Consider the following 22419-nt stretch of genomic DNA (forward strand, 5'->3'; position numbering starts at 1 on the left):
GTTCACCTTCCTAGACATGGACGGAGTGGGGAGGACCTTGGACTTTCCACAGGGCAGGGAACCCTGACTGCTCTTTTGGACTGGAGAGGGAGGGGGAGAAGAGTGGGGGGAGGGGGAGAAGGGTGGGAGGAGGGGAATGGGAGGCTGGGAGTAGGGGGAAACTTTTTTTTCCTTTTCTCAATAAAAAAAAAAAGGTCGTAGTATCTCTAAAAGCCATCTCAACCTCCACTCAATGCCATCCAATGAAGGCTAGAAGTGTAATGAAGTAGGTGAGTACCTGTGTGCCTATCCTAATAGCCCAGATTCCACATTAGCACATAATAAACACAGAAAACTCCCAGCTACACTCCCACGTGTTAACTGAGCCTGAGTCTGAGATATCACATTTCTCTATCACAGGTTATAACCCCGAGTTTCTCCAGACAAGAGAAGTCCCTCCGTGTCATTCTTGGCTCCAGAATAAACCTGGTTAGAACTGCAGGAGCAAGTGCAGGATGACATGGTCAGCCATGGCTAACCGAGGTGTTCACATTGGTGGGTCTGTGTCATGGAATGATAAGAAGCTGAACAATCTATCTCTGGTCATGATGTAATAAAAGTAACTCACAGGTTGACTGGGCTACATTGTTTTGCTGTCACTGTGTTCCAGATTCCACACTAACAGGGTCCCATGTAAGTCCTCAGGACACTCAGAGTGAGTCCTCAGGACACTCAGAGTGAGTCCTATTGCCCTCGGACAGCCTCAGCCCATCACCTTCTAAGAGACCCTGACCACTATTTCACCACAGGGTAAGTTATATCCTGAATCTCTGGCTCACATGCTAATGCTACTGAGTCCTCACCCTCCACTGGGCTGTGGTTGTTGCTGTAGTTCTGTGTAATCATGCTGTGTAGACAACAGAGAAGGGATTGCCCTGTGTGAGACTTTTGACTATTACAAGGGTCCCTGTCCACTAGTGTTGGCCTCTTGTCTCCCTCCCAACCACAATCTGAAGAGAGTAAATGAGAAGGTGAATCACAGGCAGACGCATGTGATTCTGAAAGCTCAGCTATGATGGGGCCTTATGTGCTCAATGGGTCGAGAAGCATACCTGTAAACACAGCTACAGAACTTTAAGTAGATAGACTTAGGAGAGCTTTGCAGCCCAAAGTACTGTATCCCTCTAGAGTTTCTGACCCCCACTGCTCAGCCTGAGCCAATGGTCTCCAAAGCTTGCTGTCCAAAACTGTCTTATAGATAGGTAGTGATGAGAGTCCCCGTGTTGCTTCCCTGAGAAGCATGCACAGTCTCTCATCAGGACTTGATGTGTAAACAGAAATCTCACCCGTGAGACTAGAAGCAGGCTTGGCTTTCAGCATAGTGGTCTAACTGGACAGCAACATAAACCATTCTGCTTAGATGTTTTGTGATGGCTGATATGAGCCACTAGTTACCTAAGGATAAAAAAATGAATCAAGGAACAATCTAAAAATGGGAAAGATCAGGGCAGGCTTTGAAACAGAACCACCTTATTTGTTCTTGGGGTTTAACACTCCTTCTCATAAATGTGGACGATGTAGACAGCTTTCTTGAGGTTTAGGTGGATACTGATTTTCTGACTTGTAGAAACCAGTCGCAATATCTTGCTGAAAGAAATCTGATGCTCCAGATGTGTTTGAGCAGTGTGTAGGCTAGTTTGTGTTATGTGATACAAGTTAGAGACACCTGGGGAAATTCAAAGAATTGCTTTCATTAGTTTGGTCTGTTGGTATGTCCATGGAGCACTAACTTGGTTATTGATTGATGTGTGAGTGTCCAGCCAACTGTGGGTGATGTCATTCCTAGGCTGGTGATCCTAGGATGAACAAGTAAGAGGTAACTCAGCAAACCATGGAGAGCAAGCCAGGAAGTATCATTCCTCCATGGTTTCTGCCTCTGTTCCCACAGGTTAGAATAATGATACAAATTAATAATAACAGTAGAGAAAAATGTCAAAATTTTATTCTTCAAAGTGATTAACAGTTTTAAGAACCTTTAACTATATTAACTTTGTTTTAAAAATATTAACATTAGCCGGGCGGTGGTGGCGCACACCTTTAATCCCAGCACTCGGGAGGCAGAGGCAGGCGGATCTGTGAGTTCAAGACCAGCCTGGTCTACAGAGCTAGTTCCAGGACAGGGTCCAAAGCAACAGTGAAACCGTGTCTCGAAAAACCAAAAAAAAAAAAATTAACATTATTAATATTAGAAGTGCAATATGAGACCTTACTATTCATTCTTAGAATACTAAGAATTCCACGAGTACTCAATAGTTATGTACTAACTGAAGAATAACTTAGATGAAACAGGCAAATTTCTAAAAGCCATAGAACCTACTGATATGGAAGCAGGAAGAGACACAAAAATGATTTCATGAAGAACACATAACTGATCAAAAAAGACATTTGACAAAAATGAGCAGTTTTTAATGATGAAAACAGGCAAACTAGGGGCAGAAGATATACCAGTACAGTAGGCATGCATGTGGAAACCCACAGCCAGCCCCTTACTCAGTGGGGACACTGACAGCTTTCCCTCTAAGATCAGGATCAACACAAGGATGCTGCTGTGGCCACTTCTGTTCAGTATTCCCTTAAGAGTCTTAGACAGAACAATTAGGCAAGGCAAAGAATTGTAGGGTTGCCAATCAATCAGCTGTAAAGTATGTCTGTAGAAGACATGAACTTATCTGTAGAGAATACTAAAGATTTCAAAGAAGTTTCTGAAACTGGCTAGCAAGCACACCCACATGAGCTGTACTTCTGTAAACTAATTCTGACCACAAATAGTTGGATGTCCTATTTTGTCAAATACATGGACATATTAGATGGGGTTAGACAGGGAGGGAGTATGATGGTCTTAGAAGTGCTTTGGAAATGGACAATGGTGATACTCACACAGCAATATGAATGTGTTGTGTGATTCAAAATTGCTAATGTGAAAAAAATCTCAAAAAAATGTATATTAACAGGAAAAAGAATTGTGTGCAAAGTTGCACTGTGGATGCCCCTCCCAGGATGGAAACACTCCAAATGGCCCTAACACAATGGACTTGACTTCTGTGGATCAAAGAAACTGGGAATCAAAACTGTTTAGTAACCAGTTATGTCCACAGAGAAACATTGCCAGTCCCTTCCCCTGTCCCTCTTCCTCATTTTACACAAATGACCATTGTCTAGAGAGCATTGGTGTTAGGTGAAACTATTGGAGCATGTGGGAAGATGTTTATCTCTATGCAAAGACTGCACCATTTAACAGAGGGACTCAGAGCATCCAGAAGTTTGGTGGTTTCCTGGAATTTGTTCCCACAGATTCTGTTGGCTATATATTTCATCTACAACCTATTAACCCTCTGTAGTTGCATTAACTCTATTGATGTCTTTATTTTCCTCTGGAGACCAAGTCTCACTTTAATCCTAGCCTGTCCTTGATAATCCCAGGATTATTGGCTTGAGTCACCATGTTAGCTGTACTTGAGTGGTAACTGACATTTTTTAAATTAATTTATTTATTTATTAAAAATTTCCACCTCCTCCCCTCCTCACATTTCCTTCCCACTCTCCTCATTCCCCCTTTCCCTCCCTCTCCAGTCTTAAAAGCAGTCAGGGTTCCCTGCCCTGTGGGAAGTCCAAGGTCCTCCGCCCTCCATCCAGGTCTAGGAAGGTGAGCATCCAAACAGACTAGGCTCCCACAAAGCCAGTCCATGCAGTAGAATCAAAACCCAGTGCCATTGTCCTTGGCTTCTCGTAACTGACAATTTTTACCACAAAACGTTTCTCCATTTTCTACCCCATCAATAAATAAATGTCCCACTCTGCTGTAGGATGAGAGGAGCAGTCACTCATCAATCACGGTCAGCCTGACTGGGAGACTGGTCTTTGTACTGACTGGGTTGGAGACCTCACACTTATAGTCCCCAGCATCCTCCCTCCCGACAGGATCTATTCTGAGTCGGCACTTTGTTGGGGACAGAGTCATCCTCTCTGTGAACTGCAGACTCTGGTTATTGAAGAGCCAACGGATGGAGATTCCAGTGTCAGCTGAGACACAAGTGAAGACCACAGAGCTCTCCACTGTGACTGTAGGGTCAGTGATTCGCATGAAGGGCTGTGTCACAGGCTCTGCAAAGAAACATAGGAGGAGACTAAACGATAGTAGTCCTTCAGCAATCTCAACCCTCCCCTCTATAGTTCACACTTAATAAAACCTCTAGGGTAGGCAAGTTAGGGCTGTGACCATAGTCACATACTGTGCTTTGGATATGCCATGCAGAGCAGGAGACCCTGATTCAGGCACCGACTTTTCTGTGCCTAAGTTTCCCTATATAAGGGCACACACTGCGTGATCATTGCCATGTCTTTAAGTTAAGTCTAGCTATCATCAATAGCCTGACCTTGGAATCTCAGTGAGCTGCATCTGTTACTCTTTGCCTGCAGAAAAGAATTCCCTAGGTTGGATCCTCAAGGACGAAAACTGCCTGTCTCTTCTGTCCCTCTTCTTGGGGACCCTGGCCTTCCTGTGAAGTCTCCTACGCCCATCAGAAGAGTTGAGTTGTGTCCTGGCACCTCTTCACTGAGACTCATGAGTAGGAGATGCCCAGGTGACCTACCTAACTGTAGCTGTCATGACGGTGCATACCTGGTTCCACAATCTATTTAACTTGAACAGTCAGTAAAGACTTGTTCCCTGTTAGCTCTGACAGGAAGTCAAATTCTAGTCTTGAGGTGATGCTCTTTAGGATCAACTAAAGTTGCGTCTGGAACAGAAGTCTGAAGCTAAGGCTTCCTGATGCTCACCTCTCTGTGAGCAGTCCATTGTTCCCTTAGTTAGGTCCTTCCTGACTGCTACAGGGTCTTGCTCAGGGCCATGCTTATGGTGATACACCAAGAATATGGGCTGAGGCTGACTGACATGCTTGCGCTGTGACACCCAGCACACATCCTACTCTGCGGGTGGAATTTGGCATGGGATTCTGGTCTACATCAGTCTTTCTCCCCATTACATGTGTCCTGACTGAATGCTTAAACACCAATGTGGGAGCACAGTGTAAAGAGTAGGCAGGCATAGTCCACACTGGAAAGTCCTGTGTGTGTAAAGTGCTTTCAACCCCATCAGCACCCAGAGGTCACAAAGAATCACTCACTGTGTATGTGGATGTGCCCATGTCTTTCTTGAGTTTCAAGCTGTGTATTTAAGGTTCGTAAGGTGTAGAATCCAGTGTCCTTCTGGGTGACATTGTGGAGCAGTAGGGATCCATTGGGGTACACAGTCTCTCTACCACTGTGTGCAGGTCCCAGCAAACTTCTATTAGTGGGTACTATGTACCATACAATCTCATGGCTGTTGACAACGCCTACCCCTTTGTACCAGGAAAAGGCTCGAAGGTTCCCTGGGATATTGTGAACAAGTAGGAGAGCATTTTCCCCTTCAACAGCATTGGACGGGACTGATTCAATGCTGAACTTGGTGATGGTTGGAGGCTGTCTGCAGGCTACAGGGGAGGCTAGAAAGGAAGAGAGACACACTCATCAATACCGAAATCTTTGTCTTTGGTGATCAAGCCCTGTGTACTGAGAAGCTCAGGTCCATCACTCAGTGAGGTGGGTGGAAGTGTCTTCCCAACTTAGGGAAAGTAAGGAAAATACCTCCATGACCCTGGCACACCTGGCTGTGTCATTTCCTCTGTGTAGAACTCTCTCCCAAGGTGTCTCCTTGCTTACTGTCCTCACAAACCTGTTCACACACAGAATATGTGTGGAATGGGGTGCCTTCTCTCACGTCTTCCTCTAAGACCCCCAATCTTCACCTTCTGACCTCTTTGATCTCCCCTTCTCTAGATGTAGTCAAACCATGAATTCACTTTAAGATGGACCTCCTGGTCTGTCTTTCAGTCCACTAGAACTGGGGCCATTTTAGGGAAAACTAATGTGATCCTTCTAGAAAGGCCCGATGCCTGGTCAGGCTCAGATACATGTGGGCAGATGGAAGATCAAATGTCCACGGATTTGCATGTCCAGGTGTTTATGAAATGCTCATGTGTGGAGCTACTGACATCAGTTACAACTCCAGCTTACATGAACTTGTGCATGTGTGGGAAGTCAGTGTGTGTATGAGTGTGGGTGTTTGTGCAGGTGCTGTGTGTATAGAGAATGAGGGTGATATCACCTAGATGGAGGTCTGAGAACAACTTTAAGGAGCTTTTCCTAGTCTTCCATCTTAGGAGATTCCAGTTGTTCTTTGAGCACCCCTTCCCTGGCACCCTATAAGGCAGTGCTCTCACCTGTGAGCAGGAGCCACTACCAGGGGCTACACCCTTTGCAGGGAAGGACACAGTGAACCTCTAAGATGGCAGCAGCCTGTTCTGTTCTCCCTCTGTGGAGAACAGCTTCTCTTCCAACACTCACCTCCAAGTTCTGTAACATCCCTCTCTCTGAGCTTAACCTCCTCACAGGCAGGAGACCTTCCCAGGGTAATGTGACTGTTGTCACAGATAGTGTCAAAGGACCTGCTCTGTCCCTCATGCTCTTAGACCTGCCTGGTGTCCCAATTGCCTTGTCTATGTGCGTGTTTCAGTTCTCCAGACCACACAGTAAGGAACAAAGTTAATAATCATTTCTCTGCGCAGGGCTTCCCTCTGCTCTGTTTTTGCAACATGTCCTCTTTGACATAGAATCCCAGCAGAGCACCTAGTCTGCCCTGTGTTCTCAATTCTTTGAGAAGGTGGGATGTCCTCGTTGCAAGAATGTGACAGAGATGTCTTCTAGAGCTGCAAGGGGACCAGCCGAGCTATACCAGGAACAGGGAACAGAGCCGTTCTCATTGGAGTCACCAGTAAGGGGTGACTATTGTGATATGTCCCTGGAGCACCTGTGTGAGGGTTTCATATGGGGGTGAAGCAAGAGGTGACCTGAGTCCTAGACAGAGGATGGTGACTCCATCATCCTAGGGACAGTTTCTTGTGATGCCTGAGCTGTGTCTATGGTCTCTCCATGTCTTTCCTGAGATCCATGTAAGTGAAATGCCCATGAGAGGTACCAACACGGAGGGAGTGTCAACCAGGATCCTCTGGGAGAGTAGTATGTTTAGAAACACAAGAAGCAGCCAGTAGATCTGAGAATGCTGTCAGTGTCCTCCATGTCTGTAGGAGCAGGGGTGGAAGCCAGGCTATAAGTTATGCTTATTGCTTCTTGAAATACTTTTTTTAGGTGTTGATTCTGTGTCCTTCTATAGCTACCTAAAGATGACTATGAGAACTGCAACTCATGTCTGGGAGCTGTCCAGATCAGTGTCTATGTTACTATTTGTCTGCAGGAGAGAATCTCAGAGCTAAACCCCAGATGAAAATCACAGAGGACAATCACTTACAAGGAGGACTTGTTTTATTTGTTCCTCCACTTGGGGACCTTCCTGTGAGGTCTCATGTGTCCATCAGGTCAGTTACGTTATGACCGGGGAACCTGAGCAGCTATACTCTTCCTGCCAAGTCTCTAAGATGTCCAGGTGAGGGCCTAACCATGACTCTCATGGAAGCACACTGACTGGTTCCATATGCCAAGAAAGCCTTGCTCTCTGTCAGCTCTAACAGTAGTAAATATCAAGTGGTGACAAGAAGCTTGCCAGTGTCTAGAGTCTAGCCAGGGACAATGATTTCCAGACAGGGCTTCCTAGTGCTCTCTGTGAAGAACTAGACTTTGTCAGCCAGGGACTGCCTGACTCCTATAGTGTCTTCCTGGGGACATGTGCATGGTGAGAGCTCAAAGTGTCTGTACTGAGGTTGACATCCTGAGGCTGAGTTTACCCAGCACAGGTCCTCCACTTTGCAGGTAAAGACAGATGAGGAGTTCTGATCCATTGCTGTTTAATTACTCTATGTGTGTCCTGCAGTAAGGGCCCAACCCCCAGTGTGGGGACACAGTAGGGGGAGAATAATCACAACCCAGCCCTGACAGATAATGTAACGAGTAGGATAATCTACACCCAGCAGTTGGAGGCCGTAGAGTGAGTCACTTACTTTTCACATGGAGTTGCACATGTGTTGTTTCAATTTTCAAATCTCTATTTATAGTTTCTAGTGTGTACAATCCTGCATCTTCCTCAGTGACATCCTGAAGCAACAGGGATCCATTGGTGTATACCATTGCTCTTCTACTGTGGGCAGGTCCCCAGGTGATGGAATTCATAGCTCTTTTGTATTCTGCCATTTTAAAGATCTGGATGCTAAGCACTCCCTTGTACCAGGAAAAGGTTCTCACATCTTCTGGCAGATTGTGAACAAGAAGTAGAACACTTTCCCCTTTAGCAGCATTTCGTGGCACTGGTTCAATCATGAGAAGTTTACAACATGTAGAATGGGAGGCTGTAAGGAAAACGAGGGAAAAAATTCTTTGGGATCAATTTTGCTTGGTAGAAAGCTGACAGCCTCCAACCTGAGCTGATGGATTCATCATTCAGCCTAGATGTGCAAGCATGGGTGCACCATCCCACTTTGTGGAGGTCAGCAACAGGAGCTTCCTTCCCCCAGGGCCTCTATATGTAGAACTCTCTAAATAGAATTCTCTCCTCTGGTGTCTTCCTCCAATGCGTGGGATGAGCCTCAGGAGACTGAACTGACTCTTAGTCTGGGATAATTTCCATCAAATTCTTCCTTGATACCTGGGAGAGTCAGATGATGGAGTCTGATCTGTGATCATTGTCTCCATCATGTGCATCCTGTGTACATGGGGACACAGTGCAGAGGGGAGGGGGCATGACAGTCTTATGTGACTAAGCCCCACCTGGCCCAGAACAATCAGAGAATCACTTACTGTCCACCAGGAGTTGCACATGCGCTAATCCAATTTTCAGATCTGTACTCAGCATCCATAGAGTGTAAAATCTGGAGTCGTTCAAGGTAACATTCTGGAGCAGCAGGGATCCATTGTTGTACACAGTCTCTCTGCCACTGTGCGCAGGGCCAAGCACACTTGAATTTGTGGCTATTATATGTCGGGCAACCTCAAAGTTATTGGACACAATCACCCCTTTGTACCAGAAAAGGACTCGTAGATTCTTTGGGAGATTGTGAACGACTAGAAGAACATTTGACCCTTCTGCAATGAAGGGCGGCACTGATTCAATAGTGGTCTGCACAGAGGGAGGAGGGCACTCATAGATCAAAGGGGAGCCTAGAAGGGACAACAGAGATTGATCAATATGGGGCATTTATATTTGGTTAAGATGTGTCCGTGTGTCCTACTCTCATTCAAACTAAGTGTGTGAGTGTCTCCCTGTCCTACTGGGCAGAGGGCAGCCCACAATCTCCATGTTCTCAATGTCTCTGCACATGTCATTTCCTCTGCATGGCACTCTCTGCTTAGGTGTCAAAAAGGCCCTGGCCCACTGCCCTCAAACCCTTGCTCACATTCAGTGTAGATTGGTGTTGGAGTGACACGTCTCTGACCGCTTCCCTTATACACCCTGAATCTTCACTCTCTGAATCTTTTTGTTGCTGTTCTATTCCTCTTATGCTTCCAATAAACACCTAACTTCACCTTCGAGTTTTCTTTATTGGCCTGTCTTCAAGTCCACTTAGAATAGGGTTTCGTGAAGACCAGGGCTAATCTCACATTTTTAGAAATGTATGCTACCCAGAAAAGATTCTGACCCCTGTGGAGGATGAATGAATGAATATGCGAATGTGCAACCAATGTTTCAAGATCCAGCATATCCAGAGTTTTATTTATAAAACTCTCAGCTTTGTGGCTAGTAGATACCCCAGTTTGATTTAAGTTTTTGCATTTGTTTCAATTTCTTGTGTGTGTGAATGCATGCAGGTGTGAACACAAGTGCATTCCTACATAGATGTGCATACATGCAGGTGTGTACCACAGTACCAAATGTGGGACCAAGGACAGCTTTGAAGAGTAAGAGGGCTGTCTCCTTTCATCACGTGGGAGTTTAGGATTAAGCTCATGTCACTTGACCTGGCAGAATTTGCCTTCACTCATTGAAACACCTCACTGACCCACCCAGGTCAGATTCTTCTCTGTGTCACCCTGTTATAGCTGAGAACATCAGTCTTCAGAATATAGTAACCAACATGATCACCACTGAATAGAGACCACTCTGGCTTTCATCCCTACCCATTACCATTTCCTGTTCACTGAGAAGTTCCTGCTGCTGAGCCTCTGTCCTCCTCTGTGTCATCTCCACTGAGGGAGAAAGACGACACCTTGATTCTTCTTCAGAATCTTGTCCTCCTTGGAGACTCCACCCAGGACCTGAGCGCTCTCTCTCTCTCTCTCTCTCTCTCTCTCTCTCTCTCTCTCTCTCTCTCTCACACACACACACACACACACACACACACACACACACACCCTCCTCTCTGAGGGTGGAGACAAATGACATAGGCTGATCTATGGCAGCTTGTCTCCACCATGTGTGTCCTTCACTAAGTCCTCAAAATTCAACAAGGGGACACAGTCTGGAGGGGAGGTATGCACAATCACGCATGGCAGTCCTGTGTGACTATGCCCCACCCAGCACAAAATGATCACAGAGAATCACTTACTGTCCACCTGGACTTGCACATGTAATACTTCAACTTTCAGATCTGTACTCAGAGTTCGTAGGGTATACAATCCAGCATCTTTCCCGGTGACATTCTGGAGCAGCAAAGATCCATTATTGTACATCGTCTCTCTACCACTGTGTCCAGGACCCAGGATACTTAAATTTCTGGCTATTACGTGTCTGGAAATCTCAAGGTTCTTGAATACAACAATTCCTCTGTACCAGAAAAGGGCTAGAAGATTCTCCGGGAGATTATGGACGAGTAGAAGAACACTTGACCCTTCTGCAACTCTGGGCGGCACTGATTCAATAGTGGGCTGAGCAGAGGAGGGAGGGCGCCCACAGTTCAAAAGGGAGTCTAGAAGGGAAGAGAGTGATGTCCATCATTGTTGGGACCTTTGCATTTGGTTAAGGTAGGGCCCTGTGTCCTGAGCAGGTGTGTCCATTGCTCAGACTAGGTGTGTGGGTGTCTTCCTGTTCTACTGTGTGGAAGTGAGTACATAAACTACATGTCCTCAGCGTCCCTGAGCTTGTCATTTCTTCTGTATGTCACCCTCTGATCAGGACCACTGCCCTCAGACCCCTGCTTGCATTCACTGTAGATTGGTGTTGGGGACATGTCTCTCTGACCTCTTTCCCTACAGACCTTGACACCTGACTCTCTGACTTCTGTTGTTTGTCTTCTTTCCTCTTGTGGTTCCAGTCAACACCTGACTTCACCTAGCTTTCTTTACTTCAGTCCACTAGGACTAGGGATTTGTGAGAACCTATATTAATCTTATATTTTTTTTAAAAAGAAATGATGCCTAGGAAAACCCAGACACCTGTGGAGAATGAATAAATGAATGATGTTTCAGGACCTTGTATACCCAGGGATTTACTTAAGAAACTCATAGGTTTGGGAATACAGAGTTGAATTTTTCTATTTGATTTGATTTTTTACTGCTCATTTATGTTTGTGTGCAAGAGCATGTCTCAGGGTTGGGGAGTAGGTGCAAGAGTCAGTACCAAGGTGGAGGTCAGAGGACTTGTGTTCATTAGTCTCAGCTTGCCAGACAATGAAGTAAATGCTTAAGTTTACAGAGTCACATCTCTGGTCAATACCAGCTTGGTTTTTTTTCTTTAAGACAGCAAGCTGAGAACATCAGTCTTCAGAATTCTGTGGCCATGCTTATTAAGTTTGAATAAGAACAATCCCTCAACCCCTTACTTTTTTCATATTCGTCAAGAATAAGAATAAGTTTCCTGCTGCTCCTTTCTCTGGCATGACCTGTGTCTTCACCCCCAACAAACCCTAAGACTCTGCTCATGTCCTAGTCCCCCTTAGGAGACTCAAGACAGTAGGTCAGTCCTCTCCTCTCATACTGTCAACTTGAGGTCTACTCATCTGTGAGCAAGAGTCCCTGAAAAATCAGTGATCCTTTGCAGAGGGATACAAGGCTGTATCTCTAGTCTCTGTGACCTTATCTGTCCTCCCCCTGTGGCATGTCTGCTTGGCTGTCCTTCCTTCATCTGAGCTGAGCCTCCTTCCTGACAGGAGCATCTCCCAGAGTTCCATCGGCTGTGGGTGTTCTCTTTTCAAAACGCTACTCTGCCCCTTACTCTCAGTGCTGCCCCATAACCTTCTCTACTTCTCTCTTTATGTTTCAGTCCTCCAGAATACATAGTGATCAAAAGGGCTGATGAGCATCCCTGTGCCTTAATATAACACAGATCACCCTGGGGCTGCCTCTGCTGTGTCCTTTGAGTCTGTCAAAGCTAAGAGGGAGCCTCTGCACTCCCTGTGGAACACAGAAACCCATCTGGGCACCCAGTCTTCCCTGAGTTCTCAATGCTCTGAAAAGATGGAATATCCTCTTAGCAGGAAGGTGGCAGGGATGTCTGTGAGGCTTCAAAGGGACTGGTGAGTGATGCGTGGGGAAGGGGACAGATCCATCCTGACTGCAGTCATCACTAGGTCTTTCTCAGGGACACATTCCTGCCAAGAACCTCTAGAGTCTAGACAGAGCCTGATATTCTTGGCTGAGTTACCTGCCATGCATCCACCTGTGTGCAAGATGAAGTGAAGGATTCTGATTTATTGTCATTATTCTTCACAATATGTTTCCTGCATTAAATGATTAAACACAAACATGGGGACACATGCAGAGGAGAGGTAGACAGAGGCTGGATTTGATATTTCTGTGTGTGTCCAGTAGAATGAACCCCACCCAGCACCCAGAGTTCATCAAGAATCACTTACTGTACACGTGAAGGTACGTGGTTGTTATTGATGCAACTCCTACTTGTCCATTTATGGTTCGAAAGGTGTAGAATCCTGTGTCCTTCTGGGTGACATTGTAGATCTGCAGGGATCCATTGCTGTACACTGTCTCTCTACCACTGTGTATGGGCCCTGTCACACTTAAACCCTTGGCCAGTGAATATAGTGCAATTCCAAGGCTCATATTCCTCACCCCCTTGTGCCAGACAAAGGCTAGAAGATTCTCTGGTAGATTATGAACACGTAGAAGAACGTTTTCTCCTTCAACCACTTGGGGTGGCACTAATTCGATGGTGACTTGGGCAGTGGTAGTCAGGTGCCAACAGGTTAAAAGGAAGGCTAGAAGGGAACAGAGAAAAGCCACCAATATTGAGCAGGGGTGACACTACTCACCTTAGGGATATGCCCAACCTCATTGATGGAGGTGAGCAACATAGAGCCTATTATTTGCTCTCTGTGGAATTCTGTACTCAGGTTCAGCTGACCACCCTCCACAGTGTCCCCATACACCTCCTCACATAGTATATTTGGTGTGAGGAGCAATATTTCTCTGACTTCCTCTTCTAGAGGGCTCTCACTCTGAATCTTTTCTCTGTTCCCTGTGTGCTTCCAGTCAGCTCCTGACTTTATTTTCTGGGTGCTTGAATGTCAGCTCCACTTGAAGCAGGACTTTGTGAGGACAGGGATTTGTGTGACCTCTTTGGAAGGTTCACTTCCTGGAAAATATTCAGGCAGCAGTAAAGAGAGGAAAGAAGAAAGGAAGGAGGAAGAAAGGAAGGAAGGAAGGAAGGAAAGAGAAATGTGTTCCATGGGTTTATCTACTTAGTTGTCAGATTTGGAGCTAATGACAATTATTATACTCATGTGATTTTTTTAAATATTTGCTTATACATGTGTGTCTCTGTGAAGGCATCTGTTTCAGTGTGTGCAAGTGTCCTTGTATGCCACAGCAGCTGCATGGACAAAAGTGTCTCAGTGTGCCCATGTGCGGGTGCACAGAACAACATTTGTGTGAAGGGCAGAGAAGAACCTGTAGGAGCCTGTTCTCCATCTACCCTGTGGGAGCTGAGGACTGAATTCGGGTTGTCATGTCTCCACACTGAGCCATCTTGCTGGCCCACCCCTGCTGCAGGAAGGTTTACAGCTTGTAATTACCCACCTACTGGGGTGTGGTCTCTTATACTATTTACCAAGATGCCTAAGCGTGTCTGACCCTTCTCTCATCCCCCTGGTTTCCGTTTCCTTGTTCGGATTGTTTGGATCCCATTTTCCATCCACGGTTCAAGCAGAGAATTCTGATTTGTGAGTTTTCCCCCTAAATAAATAACTATCTATCTCTCAGTTTTGAGCTAGTGTGGGATTTTTTTTTTAAGCGTCTGATCGCTCCCCCATCACTTGGTGCCATGTGGGTTTAAACTACATGCCCACTGGGCTGGAGGCTTAGTCCTTCCATGATGGCCCGGACAGATTTGCTTTTTCCTGAACAGTTTTGGTTTTTTTTTTTTTTTTTTTTTTTTTTTTTTTTTATCCCCGTCAAAACAGAGTTTGCAGCAAGGCAGCTGGAGCAAAAGTAGAAGCGCTGTTTGCTAGCCGCTGCAACTCCGGCGTGTGCGGCTTCTGGGTTTCTGTTCTCTGCCCCTGGACACTGGACTTCTTGCTCTGTGTATGGAATTGATTTTATTACATTTAATTTATTGAGCAACTCATGTTTCCCAGTCTTTAAACACTAAAACAGGACCGTTTGTGTCACCCTTGCATTGATTCAAGTCACAACTTTGAAACAGCGCCATCTGCTGGATAACAGGTAATATGGCCGATTTTGTTTCTAATGGAACTTTCACTGCTTTCTTTGCTACCACAATGGATTGTATTACACGAGGCTTATATGACTATGGAGGTACCACAATTTATTAGTTACTAGGTTTTAGTTTTCTTCTCGATATTCTATCATTAAGAAAGAATATGGCACTCTTAAGAATGATACAATCTTTACGGTCTAATATTGAACAGCTAGTGGCAGGATTAATATAATCAAAAATCAGAGGTTATCTGATACTATGATAGATGGAATATATTCCATACCTAAGGGTACTAGTAAGTTATCTGAAAGGATTCATACTGTTGAATTTGACATTTAAAAGTTACCACAAAGTTTTGATATGTGACAGACAGAATGCTCCTCCAAGATGGCAATCTACATGATATCCAAGAAAAGTTCAAGGATGAGCTGTTAGCTTTAAAGGGAAACATTAAAACTTTGGACTCACAGGTGCAGAACGAGGACCAGAAAATTGATGCCTTGATGAAATCACTAGAAATATATACAGGTCAGGAGATTCAGGCTTTACAAAAGACAATGATAAAAAAGATTTGAAATGATTGAGGAAATTATTGGAGCTGATGAACAGGAAAAGAACTCACCAAGACAGGATGCAACATCAACAGTGGTTGTCAGAACTGGCTTACCTAGGGTTTTAGCATCCTACCCTGTAATTTACTCTGACAAAGCATCAACTTCTAAAGCTCGAAGGGAGCCAAAGAAGGTAGATAGACGCCAACAGAAATGAATGATCTAAAAGAAATTAAGAAGGTGTTGTAACTTATGCCTTGCATTCCACATTTGTTAAGGAGATGATAAAAACTTGGGCCTCTAATGTCAGAGCTACCCCCATGATTTTTCTCAGTTACTTTCAGCAGTCCTGGATGATGGACCTTCCTTAATGTTTGAAATGTATTTCAGGGAGGAATCCAAAAATAGGAACAACAGGGAAGAGCAAAAGGTGTGGGGGTTTCTCAAGATCAAATTCTTGGAGAAGACCATTATGCTGACCCACAGGTCCAAGCTCTTTACGACGAAGAAATCTTGTCCCTATGCCACAAAGCAGCCTTGAATACTTGGGACAGGATTTAAGAACTAAGAAAAAGAATTAAATCGTATACCAGTGTTAGACAGGGACAGAAAGAACCTTTTACTGACTTTTTATGAAGATTAACTAAGGCTCTACAAGTAGGAGTAACAGACCCAGAAGCTAGACGAATAATTCTTGAATCTCTGGCTTTTGAAAATGCAAACTTAGAATGCAAAAAGATAATTAGGCCTTTAAGGTTTAAATCAGCACCTATAGATGAATGGATTCTGAAGACAATGAATTTTGAGACATTTGACTGTGATGATGAATCTTGGGTAGGAGAAGCAATTTCCAAAGCAAGGAGGAGACATCAGATTGCCAAATGTTTTAATTGTGGTAAAATAGGACATCTGAAAAGGGATTGAAGGAAAGGAAATTCTGGGAATAATATTTCCTCTGGGAATGGCAAAATTAGGAGACCCTGGCCTTCAGGTATATGTAGAAGGTGTGGTAAAGGATGACATTGGATCAATGAGTGCAAATCAGCAACAGACAGTCAAGGCAATGGATACCATCAGGAAACTCCTTGAGGGGCCTCTCACAGGCCCCCAAGCCAAAAGTGGCCCAGTCATTTCCAGTAACTGTGGAGGACATGTCACCCTAGGAAAATTAGAAAATCCAGAGCCACCTGTAAAAGATCATTCTGTTCTAAATGATGGCATAAGCATGAAAGATAAATTAAAAAATCAAATAAAAAATAAGAAACATATATTCTGGCCAACTTCTATAAATGATCAGAGTCCAAAGCTAAGAGTGCATATAAATGGAATTGTGATTGTTGGCTTGATAGACACAGAAGCAGATGTGAGTATCATCACTCCAGAATTGTGGCATCCAAATTGGCCTCATCAAGAGGCAGATGTTCAATTACTAGGAATTGGAACCATATCTCAAGTTAAACAAAGCACGGGATGGATTGACTGTATTGTGCCAGAAGGTCAAAGAGGAAAACTGAGGCCATATGTAGCTAATATTGCAAAAAAAATTATGGGGCTGTGACCTGCTACAGCAATGAAATATCCACATTAACATTCCTACAGTCCCAGGAACTCATAATTCTGGGAAGGATGTAATAAGGTACTATGCACAAAGGTCACCACCCATTCAGGCTGTATAAGAACATAAAACAACTAACAACCCTTTAGAGGCACCAACAGCCCCTACCTTAAAAATGGTTAACTGAAAAGCCAATATGGGCTAAGCAATGGCCTCTAGCTGAAGATAAATTTCAGGCTTTAAAACGATTGGTACAGGAGCAATTAGATGTTAACCATATTGAGGAATCAACTAGCCCTTGGAATTCTCCTCTGTTTGTTGGTAAAAAGGATTCTGATAAATGGAGAATGGTGACAGATCTAAGTGCTGTCAACAAGGTAATTCAACCTATGGGCACTCTACAATCTGGAATTCCTCTGCCTTTCCTATTACCAAAAGGATGGCCTCTTATAGTTATTGATTTGAAAGATTATTTCTTCACTACCTTTACAAGAAAAAGTATAGAGAAAAAAATGCCTTCACAGTGCCTACTTATAATAATTCTCAGTCTACTAGGAGATATCAGTGGACTGTCCTTCCACAGGGGATGCTCAATATCCCAACAAACTCAATACTTTGTGAGTCAGCCTTTGGAAATAATACATAAGCAATCTCCTAAATCTATAATTTACTATTACATGGATGACATTTTACTTTCTGATTCAAACATGGATACTTTAGACAGAATATTTGAGGAAGTGAAGGAAATTTTGCCAAAATGGGGATTGCAAATTCTTCCTGAAAAAATACAGAGAGGAGATTCTGTCAATTACCTAGGCTATAAAATAGGTTTGCAGAAAATAAGGACACAGAAAGTTTAAATTAGAAGAGACTGGCTGAGGACTCTTAATGATTTTCAAAGAATGTTGGGAGACATTTCCAGCCTATGACCTACTGTTGGGATAACACCTGATCTCATAATTCATTTAAACAAAATTTTAGATGGTGATAAAGATTTGAATAGTCCCAGAGAATTAACAGCTGAAGCAGAGAAGGAATTGACAATTGTGGAGGAAAAATTACAGGAGGTGCATGTGGATAGGGTGAATCCAAATCTTAATTGTATTCTAGTCATATTGCTTTCCAAAATTTCTTCTACAGGAATTTTAATGCAGAGGGACAATATTATCATAGAATGTATCTTTTTATCACATAAACCTAGTGAAAAATTAAAAAACTTATGTGGAAAATGTCTCCGAATTAATTATAAAAGGTAAATTGAGACTTCGTCAACTAGCAGGTATAGACCCAACAGAGATTATAGTGCCTTTCAGTACTGATGAAATAAAAAAATTATGGGAAGACAATGAACCATGGCAAATTTTTTTGAAGAAATTAATAGTAATTGCCTCAAAAGCAATAGATTTAACATTATGAAAAGAAATTCTTGGATTCTTCCTGAATGTATGTGGTGTTCAAATAACTGGAGCCCATACATTTTATACTGATGCAAATAAATCAGAAAAGGCAGGTTACAAATCAAAAGAATTAAGTAAGGTTGAACAAAGCCCTTATAATGGCAGAATTATATGCCATTCTCATGGTGCTAAGGGATTTTAAAGAACCTCTTAATATTGTTACTGATTCACAATATGCAGAAAGAGTTATCTTGCATATTGAAACCACTGAATTTATACCAGATGATACATAACTGACTTAATTGTTTATCCAGGTGCAAGACATAATCAAAAATAGGCTTTGTCCTATATACATTATACACATCCAATCCCATATGGATCTGCCAGGTCCTCTAGCACAAGGTAATGCAGAAACTGATCAATTATTGATTGGAAACATGTTACAGACCTCAAAATTTCATAAAAGAAAAATATCACATCAATAGCAAAGATTTAAAGAAAGAGTTTTCCATTACATGACAACAAGCTAAGGAGATTATAAAGAGATATCCTACTTGCTCTTTCTACCTGCAGGGACTAAGCCAAAGGCATGAAGTCTGGTAGATTAATGTGTTCCACTTTGCAAAATTTGGAAAGTTAAAATATGTACATCACATCATTGACACTTATTCAACCTTTCAATGGGCAACTACTTTAAGCTCAGAAAAGGCTTATTCTGTAATCACACATTTATTAGAAGTTATGGCCATCATGGGTATACCTGCACAAATAAAGACAGATAATGATCCAGCTTATGTCTCTAGGAAAATGAAATGTTTTTTTGTTTATTATATTATTAAGCATGTTACAGCTATACTACACAATCCTACCAGTCAAGCAGTTATAGAAAGATCACATCAAACTATAAAGGATATGTTAAACAAACAGAAAGGGGTGGAAAATGCCCCCAGAAATAGATTACATAATGCTTTATTAACCTTGAATTTTCTTGATGTTAATGAGAAAGGGACAACAACAGCAGAAAGACATTGGATAATGGAAAAACCTGCTGAATTAAATCACCCAGTTTATTTCAAGGATGTGTTGACCTCACAGTGGAAGCCAGGAGATGTGCTGCATTGGGGAAGGGGTTTGCTCTTGTTTCCACAGAAGAAGAAAATTGTGGATACCATCAAAATTAATAAGGGTTCAGTTTGAAGAAAAGAAAGCTCTTGGTAAAGAGAAATGATAGCTCATCCACATTGATGATAACCATACAGGTGATAAGAAAAGTATATATATAAGATGGGGGTAGGGCTCTGTTCTTGTCTTTGCAGGAAAACATTCATCTTCTAAAAATTCAAGGAACGCTAGATGTTTGAATACTGAAAGGTGGAAAAATAACCACCCAATAAGGATCATCAAGAAATGGTAATATGTTCCGTATGTGTATTTATGAATATATGGAGCTGATAGCTGGTTTTGGAGTTGGACACTGGCTCGGTCACTCTCTAATTCCAAGCCTGTTGTTAAGAGAAAAGCCCAGAGTTTCTGTCTCATGTCAAGAGCCATGATATGGGACAGAAAAAAAAAGAATTTAGAAAAATTTTCTACTTTTCTTCATATCTATTTTTGTCTTTATCATACCTTTCATTGAATATATATGTTTACGTTTTCCACAATGAACAATGAATTTTCCTGCAGTAATCTTTGAAGTTTCCAAGAAGAAGATGGGGCCCCACAACAACTCCATCTGATTGATAAGACATCGTGATGCTGATAGCTCTACTATAAGACCTGTTTCGTGTACCAGCTGCACAAGATGGTATCAACTTGGTTAGCTTAAATGGTGCACATTTTACAATGTTCTGGCCAGACCTCCACAAAATACTCAGAGACTATTTGCAACCATACCAGATATTAATCTTGAAATTTAGCCATCATTTTACTTTCACAGAATCCCATAGAAAGAACATCACCCCCATGACAGCTGGAAGTAATTCTAGAAGACGACACCCCCTCTCCCAGCAAAGTTTGTCCTCAGGATTAGGGACATCATTTAGGGGTTTATTATAATTGGTATATGGTTGAGCGTTGGGAGAGGAATTTTATAGACTCAGGGATCTTTTTGAAAAAAAGGGAAAATTGGATGGGATAATATATTGGTATGAGCTTACTCACACTAATAATATTAGTGAGTAATAGACTGAATACTTGTGAGTTATTATTTATAGACAATTACATTGGTATAGATTCTTGTATAATGATATGAAGTTAAATTATGTTGAATATTGTATGCATGCATGCATACTTCTACCTCTGTTTAAAACATTTTTATGTATTGATATATTTACCATATTGCAGTGTACATTTCTACCTCTGATCAATATACTTATATGTTGTTTACATTTGGAGGTCATTATTCTCATCTATTGCACAGTTGTTTATTGTCTTAATCATTAAGTTATGTAGGTATTAAGAATTATAGATCAATAGTCATCTATGTCATACTTATAGTTAGACTAATCAGGTTCTTTAGATATTCTGCATAGATAGACAATCTTCAACCACTTCAAAGAGATATACACAATGGCATTAAAATAACTTAGAGTTCTGTTGAAGTGAGACACAATTGCTCCTGGCAGGACGGATCTATTCCAGAGAGAATGTTGAGCACTGAAGACACTCCAATTGTAGCTTGTTTTCTTCTTTCCAAAAACAGGCCTTTGGGCAAAGAAATGTCCATGCTTCAACCACTGTCAAGATATATAGTATCCGGAAATGGATAAGCAGGACTGTCAAATCTTGCCAAGACAAGGTTAGAACCGTTTTGAAAAATTTCTTGACTTTGAAAAATGATCGGCCAGTTTTTCTAGACCTTAGCCAAAGTTGGTTGCTTCAACGTTGCAGATGGGACTTTGGGTGATTGTCCAGGTAACCAGTTGTCTCTGTTATTTGTTACACGTTTTGGAAGTTGCTTGATTGCACTTCCTACTCACTCAAGTAACATTATTTCCCTTCTTGGATCTTTGATGGGGTTGAAGACTATATAATTGTAGTTATTTTCCTCTCATGACTTGGCCAAGTTATTTATTATACAAGACCTAAGCTAGTTAGAATAGGATATTTGTTCTTATTGTATATGATTTTGCATTAGGCTTAGAAGTCTCTTATTTAAACAAAAGGGGGAGGTGCTGCAGGAAGGTTTACAACTTGTAATTACTCGCCTACTGGGGTGAGGCCTCTTATAGTATTTACCGGGATGCCGAAGTACATCTCCCCTTCTTGTTTCTGTTTGCTCATTCAGATTGTTTGGATCCCATTTTCTATCAACCTTTCAAGCAGAGAATTCTGATTTGTGAGTTTTTCCCCTAAATAAATATCTATCTCTAAGTTCTGAGCTAGTGTGGGATTTTTTTTTAAAGGTCCAATCGCTCTGCCATCACACCCTTGCTTGATTTCTGTTTGGAAAATCACACTTCAGATTATTGCAGCCAATATAATTGACTTTGAACAGGGGCTGTTGGAGGCTTCTCTCTTCCCCTCATCATCTCCTATCTGCTGAAAGCTGCAGGCTGCTGAGCCCCTGTCCTTCATTATACCTTCTGCTCTATAACTACAAACAGAAACCTCAAGTCTCCTCTGGGGCTTCTTTCATCTTTAGGAGATTTCAGGCTGCCTCTGAGTTCTCCTCCCCCACACAGTCAGAGTGGGTACACTTACCTGTGAGAAGGAGGCCCTGCCAAGGGGTGCAACCCTTGCAGGGAATCTCAGAGCAAACCTCCATCTCTCTTCTCACTGTGCCGTCCTTCCTCTGAGGAGAAGAGCTTCAACTTCAACACGGCCCCCAGGTTCTACTGTTCTTCCCCTGCTTGAGATAAGCTGCCTCCCAGGCTGGAGCACTGACCAGAATTCAATGGACTCTGGTTGGTGGGGTCTGTGTCCAAGGCACTTCTCTGTCCCTTCCACTCTTAGTGCTGCCCCACATCCCTCTCACCTTTTCTCTCTTTATGTGTCTCCATCAAGCAACTCACAGCTGATAAGCATCCCCATGCCCTCAGAGAACAATGGATCTTCCCAGGGCTAACATCTGCTGTCTTGATTCTGTCAGCACCCAAGAGGGAATTACCTCCGGGCCTGTGTGTTCTTGTGACACAGAAACCTGACTGAGCACCTAGTTTTCCCATGTTCTTAGTGCTTTGGGAAGGTGTGACTTGCCCCAAAAAGAAGGTGACAGAAATGCCTGTGATGACTGGAAAAGGACAAGAAGAATGATCAATAGGGATTAATATCAATTTTTTGTAA

General features: G+C 42.8%; 1 protein-coding gene across 2 annotated transcripts; it reads right to left on the reverse strand.

Annotated features, from left to right (window-relative positions):
* Nucleotides 1-3856: 3856 nt before the first annotated feature.
* LOC121449600 (carcinoembryonic antigen-related cell adhesion molecule 3-like) lies at nucleotides 3857-21910 on the reverse strand. 2 transcript variants are annotated; one of them, XM_041654150.1, is made up of 7 exons: nucleotides 21838-21901; nucleotides 12813-13172; nucleotides 10569-10928; nucleotides 8824-9183; nucleotides 8031-8375; nucleotides 5163-5510; nucleotides 3857-4140 (listed from the first exon to the last, which is right to left on the reverse strand). In XM_041654150.1, the coding sequence occupies exons 1-7, from the start codon at nucleotides 21899-21901 to the stop codon at nucleotides 3857-3859; spliced, it is 2121 nt and encodes a 706-aa protein (XP_041510084.1). The 2 variants fall into 2 exon arrangements, with proteins under 2 accessions (XP_041510084.1, XP_041510085.1); XM_041654151.1 differs by lacking the exons at nucleotides 5163-5510; nucleotides 8824-9183 and having other exon boundaries at nucleotides 21838-21910.
* Nucleotides 21911-22419: the final 509 nt, after the last annotated feature.

Source organism: Microtus oregoni, unplaced genomic scaffold, assembly GCF_018167655.1.
Source record: "Microtus oregoni isolate MIOR12 unplaced genomic scaffold, Mior012 000006F_ref0000085, whole genome shotgun sequence".
NCBI lineage: Eukaryota > Metazoa > Chordata > Mammalia > Rodentia > Cricetidae > Microtus > Microtus oregoni.